Source organism: Primulina tabacum, chromosome 12 (genome assembly GCF_025594145.1).
Source record: "Primulina tabacum isolate GXHZ01 chromosome 12, ASM2559414v2, whole genome shotgun sequence".
Taxonomy (NCBI): Eukaryota; Viridiplantae; Streptophyta; class Magnoliopsida; order Lamiales; family Gesneriaceae; genus Primulina; species Primulina tabacum.
Window position 1 is genome coordinate 22,035,522 of NC_134561.1, and position 6,351 is coordinate 22,041,872.

Sequence of the window (6,351 nt, forward strand, 5' to 3'; positions counted from 1 at the left end):
GGTAATCGGATTGCTGAATGTCCAGAGAACAAGGAGAAAGGAATTTAATCAAAAATATGAAAACACAAGCCGGGGAGAGCAAACCCAATGTCCGAGTCTTCGCCATAACGCAAGAGGAAACAGATAATACAAATGACGTGGTAGCAGGTACCATTCTAATCAATGAAATTTCTGCTTATGTGTTGTTTGATTGGGGTGCTAGCTATTCGTTTGTATTTAAAATGTTTGCTAAGAAACTGAAACTGGAGAAACTCTTAGTGAACCATTATGAGTGACAACGTCTGCTAGGAAAATGATTGAAACCCATAAAGTACATCAAAATTGAAAAATTTGCATCAGTAACAAAATCTTCAAGGCAGAGCTGATTCAGCTAAATATGGACGAGTTCGATGCAATTCTAGGAATGGATTGGTTGGCTAAGAATCATGCCTTAGTGGATTGCCAAAAGAAGAACATCAAACTGTTGACTCCAAACCAGGAAGAGATCATATATCATGGCAAATCTAGAGAGCAAAAATCTCTTCTATCTGCATCACAAACTTGGAATGCCATGAAAGGCGGTGAAGAAATTTACCTAGCAATGATCAGCGAGGTGAAAAACGAAGTTACTCTAAATATAGAGGATATTCCCGTTATTCAAGAGTTTTTGGACGTCTTCCCTGAAAAATTGCCTATCACGATTCCTGACCATGAAGTGGAGTTTGAGATCAACTTGATCCCTGGTGCTGCACCGATCTCAAAAGCACCATACCGAATGGCCTCAGCAGAGTTAAAGGAACTAAAGGATCAATTACAAGAGTTGTTGGATAAAAAACAGATTTGACCCAGCGCATCTCTGTGGGGAACCCTTGTATTATTTGTCCAAAAGAAGGACGGGAGTATGAGGCTTTGTATCAACTTTAGAGAGTTGAACAAGATCATAACTAAGAATATATACCGCCTCCCGAGGATAGATGATATTTTCGATCAACTGAAAGGAGCCAAGGGCTTTTCAAAACTTGGTCTGAGGTCAGGATACCATCAACTTAAGGTCAAAGCATAGGATATTCCTAAAACAGCCTTGAGGACAAGATACAGACATTACGAATTTACGCTAATGCCGTTTGGGCTGACCAACGCTTCAGTAGCATTCATGGACCTCATGAATAGAGTCTTCGAACCATACCTCAATAAGTTCATGGTCGTATTCATAGATGACATCCTTGTGTACTCAAAATGTAAGGAAGATCATGAAGAACATCTTTGCCTCACTCTACATACACTCAGAGAAAAAGAACTGTATGCCAAATTTAAAAAATGTGAATTTTGGCTAACAAGTGTCGCTTTTTTTTTGGGTCACACAATCTTTGAACTAGGTGTTTCAGTGGACCCCGAGAAAGTAGATGCAATTGTGGACTAACCTCGACCAAAGATAGTAACGGAGATTCGAAGCTTTTTGGGTTTAGCTGGTTAGTATAGAGAATTCGTTCAAGGATTTTCTTCAATAGCCATACCCCTCACTAAATTCACACAGAAAAACTCTAGATTCATTTGGAGCGAAGAATGCGAGAAGAGTTTCCAGATTCTTAAAAAGAAAATCGCATATACACCAGTGCTAGTCCTTCCCGAAGATGGAAAAAACTTCACAATATACAGTGATGCATCAAAGGGAGGGTTGGGATGTGTACTTATGCCGGAAGTTCAGGTAATTGCATACGCATCAAGGCAATTAAAAACCTATGAGCAAAATTACCCAACTCATGATCTTGAGTTAGCACTCATCGTATTTGTACTAAAAATATGGAGAAAATATCTATATGGTGCAAATGCAAGATATTCACTGATCATCAAAGCTTCAAATACTTATTCACTCAAAAAAAAATTTAACTTAAGAGTCCTACAATTTTAGAATTCTACCCATAATTAAATACTCTAAAATTTAATTAATTAAGTCATAAAAATAATTATTAAAATATTTTATTCCCGGTGGGCGTATTTAAATTCCTAAATTTTCGAATTTTGCTAATTAAAATGCTTAACAGTTCAATTTTGATAAATTAAATTTAGCCCTAAAAATGCTAAAATTTATAAAACCTTTAAAATAAAATTTTCTTGATTTAAAAAAAATATAATTTAAATCTTAAAAATCTTAATCGTCTCCGGTCTCTTCCCCCGGTTCAGTATCAAATATTCGTCTGTAATCTAAGACTCGAAAACATTTTAAATTGCATAAACATGAGTATATAAACATTTAAAACAATTTAATCATGTATCATGCACCGTTTAATAATTAATTAATTAGATTAAATTTTGTTATTATGCATGAGGCTTACGTGTACGGGTTTTTGGTCACTACAAAACACTCAAATCTCCTCTCATTTCTCTCAAATATTTCGGCCAAGGAAAGGAAGATGGAGGCTTTGTGTGGTCATTTTGAGCCACAACGAAACATGTCGAAATGCTGCTAAAAGAACTCCAAACTCTGCTCAAAAGCTCGACAAATTGTTACCCAAGTTTCGGCCAAGGCTTCACCCGAATATCAATCAAGATCAACCGCAATTTCGAACCAAGGGTAAGTGGGTTTATATGTTTCAAAGATTATGTATGTTTTAAAATTTAATCGTTCTACTGCATGATGTGAATAAGTGTGGATTTCGAAAATGGTTAAGTTGCTTCAAATCGTTTCGTTCCATCTGTTTGTTTGTTTATGCTTCTCCGTTTCGTTCTATGTGGTGTCATTCTATTCGGACCAATACTTCTCCGAATGATAAGTTATCTATTTGAATCTGATAATGGTGCATCAAAAGCCTGTGAGGGAAAATGCTCAGAGGGATCCTATCTATGGAAGAAGGCCCCAGAAGGAGCCCGGATGAGGGAAAAGACCCCCAAAGGTAGCCCATTAATAGAAAAAGGTCCCATAGGGAGCTCAAAATCAAGGATAGCCCATGATTATTATAATGTGTTTGTATGATAAGCTCTGAAAAGTTCGGTTCTGAAATGTCCTGATATGAAGTTCTGATTTGTTCTGCCTGATTTCTTTTCATTCAACTCCGATAAATTATGCTATGTAAAAAGAAGATGGTTTTAAAATGCTATGTATCAAATGTTTTTTGGTATTCGATCGGCCGCACTTGCTGAGTGTTTCCCAAAACGCTCACCCCCTCACATCCTTCCCAAGATGAGAAAGAAGAACAGGTGGAAGAAAGAGAGCATGAGCAGTTTTGAGGCTGGTAAATAATCAGAAGGAAGGAGTTCAACTACCGGATGTTCAAGCCCATTAGTGTTTCTTTGTCTTTATTTAGTAAATGTTTGTACTTTTTGTTCGCTTCTGGAATTCTGTACTTTTCTTTATTTGTAAGGACAATGGAAATTTATGAAATAGACTGACATTTAGCTCATTGCTACGAGGCCTATTTTTACTTGATTAACAATGCCGAACGTCACCGACGGCTCAGTCTCGAGGCGCGTCACGGACATTGATGAAGCAGTTTATTATAAGAATCTTATTCAAGTATACCGGTTTGAGAATATTGCCTCAGACGAAAGTATATATGAAGAAGAAGAAGTCTTAAGTTAGGAAGAATATGATGGAACTGAATCGGAATCTGACTGAAGACGAGGTGTTTCGGCACAAAACACATGAAGATTTTTCTGATTTCTTTCTTCAGACAACTATATCCCATAACATGGTCCAAAGGATCATGAGAGAAACTCCTAGTCTTCAGAGATATTAAGTATTCTCTGCAGGATAGGTAGAAAAGTTCTTAGGAAGTCTTGTCCTAAGAAATAGATAGCATCATCTAATCTATAAAGTTTCAAAAGGGAAATGACAATTCCTATGGAACTTACAGGAAATAGAATGGAGATTCAGTTAATTCCATCCGAAGAGATTAAGGAGGAATTACAAAAACTCAAGATAGAAATAGCACGCACCATGTCATAGATTCATATCGGAGCAATCCAGATTATGATAAAAGCTACTTTTAAAGAAGAAATATATTTACCTATTGATATCGCTATATGTGATAAACGAATGGGTAACTTTAAAGATTCGGTACTAGGAACAATATCAGGAAATATCTGTGCAGGAAAAATTATAGGAGCAATCTATCCAAGAATTTCCTACAATCTGGCATATCGAGATTTTAGCCGAGCTCTGACGTTTCATATGCTCTATCTAATACACATCATTCAGAATTGTTTATTAGAAATGAGTTCATTGAAATACCTGAAATATTTGGAAAATTTGCCTAGGAAATTTATCAAGAAAGAGTTGAGTTTCCCTTAATACACGAAACAGATATCCAAATACAAGACAAACCAATTCTACAGAGGAATCAAAGTCTCATATTAGAATCAAGAAGACTATCTTTTCAGGGAGATAGAAGTACAAGCTACAAGTGGGGAAAAACACCTGTCCAAGAAACCCAACGGGCACTAAAATTCTTTTCGACAATAGGAAAGCTTAGATGTCCAAAATGGTGGAAGGTAGTAGAAATACTATTTGATATTACGAAACAAAGTAATCAATTTTCTTGTAATACAATATACTATTTAGAACAACTTATGATATTAATTTACCAAGGAATGATCAATATCGGAGAATTAGAAGTTTAAATCAAAGGAATTCTAGGAAATGAACCAGATCGATTGGTTCTTGGGCTATAGTTTCTCGAGGAACATAAAACTTGGAAACGTCTAGAGCATGCTATAAATTTTACGGCTGAAGATAGGATGTGGAAATTTCAATGACCACAAGTCCATTCTCGATATACATTCCAGTATAGATGTTATACAAATAATATAAAGCAGAATACTTTGCTGCTTATATTGATTCAGACGCTAGAATATTTACAACAAAAAGAGGAGTTTTTCCAAATGATTTGGAAGAAGAATTACCAAATATTGCTGGAAGAGATATCTCCAAAAGAATCTTAATCTTATGCAAACGGATTAAGATGACAGAAATTGTGATCAGGGGTGCTGGACAAACGCCTTGGTATAAGGTAAAAATACCACCGATTTATTTTCATGATACATGAGCTGACATTCTGCTAGGAAATAATTTTTTACAAATGTTCAAGTCCTACAAACAAGAAAATAAGACTAGACGATTAGTGTTCGCAACATCTTTTGGTCACAAAATCATAGTCCAGAGACGAAGAAAGACATTTTATAGAAAATTTCCAATTCAGTTTCGCAGCAAGTGTGGTGGCGAAGAAAAACTTTTGAACCAAAAAATGAAGGATTCTAGACGGTTTGGAGAAACAATGCTCGAATTAAGAGCAGATAAGTAGCTCCAACCAGGAGAAATAGAATGCCTCAAAATAGATGTACACCAGAATGAGGTAGATTTTTGACCAAATGTATCATTAGAAGATGTCAATAAGAATATCAAAGAAATTACAATGAAGATCCTTTGGCATGGTAGGATAAAAATCAACTCAAAGCCTGCCTTAAAATAAGGAAGGAAAAAAGTAGATGAAAACTTATCCCCATGAACAAAATTGATTGAAAGGATATACATATTATAATCAAGGAACATTTGGACCTTGGTTTAGTCAAAGCAGGAATTTCACCATACAGCAGTCTAGGATTTCTTGTAAGAAATCATTGTGAGATAAAAAGGAACAAACTCATAATAGTTATTAATTACCAAGAAATTAATAAGATTTTGGAGTTTGATGTGTATTTTATACTTAGTAGAGAACATATAATGTTGCATACGCAATGCAAAGATATTTCTCTAAATTTGATTGTAAGTGTGGTTTTTATCAAATTCAGATGCAGGAAGAAAACAAGAAATTCACAGCTTTCTCTACACCACAAGGACACTATATTTGGGAAGTATTACCAATGGGATTGGCTAATTCACCCCAGATATTTCAAAGAAAAATGAATAATTTATTTAAAGATTATTTCAAATTTATGTTTGTCTATATTTGTTGAAACATTTCATGTTCGCAATCTTGATTTTGATGTTAACAAAACTTGTTGTTGTGTTTCTAACATATTTACTCAAGTGTGAAGTTATTAAAACAAGAAGCAAGCTGAAACTGAATTCTGCACAAACTGAATTTCTGGCGAGCTTCGGTGTTTTGAAGATATCTCTCAGCTGGATGATCCAAATGACAATCCGCGAACTTTACTGATCATAAAACTCAATTTGGAACAAGTTGTATTTCACGTCAGTTGGGAAAATTCGGATGTTATAAAGGTCTAACTTGTAGAGCCCAAAATCAGTACACGTAAAACTCATGCATTTATTTAATTGTTAAAACATTTATTTGAGTTTAAATTGATTTCTTAGCGATGCATTATTTATTAAAACACATTATTTTAAATTAATTATGCTTATGTGATGCACGTTAC

At 35.0% G+C, this 6,351-nt stretch overlaps 1 protein-coding gene across 1 annotated transcript; it reads left to right on the forward strand.

Annotated features, from left to right (window-relative positions):
* The first annotated feature begins 376 nt into the window (after positions 1 to 376).
* Positions 377 to 823, forward strand: LOC142520263 (uncharacterized). The gene has a single exon (XM_075623267.1). The coding sequence runs from the start codon at positions 377 to 379 to the stop codon at positions 821 to 823; it is 447 nt and encodes a 148-aa protein (XP_075479382.1).
* Positions 824 to 6,351: the final 5,528 nt, after the last annotated feature.

What these genes read in the sequence shown, in the direction of transcription:
- LOC142520263 (XM_075623267.1), top strand. Translation starts at nt 377, where the DNA reads ATGGACGAGTTCGATGCAATTCTAGGAATGGATTGGTTGGCTAAGAAT.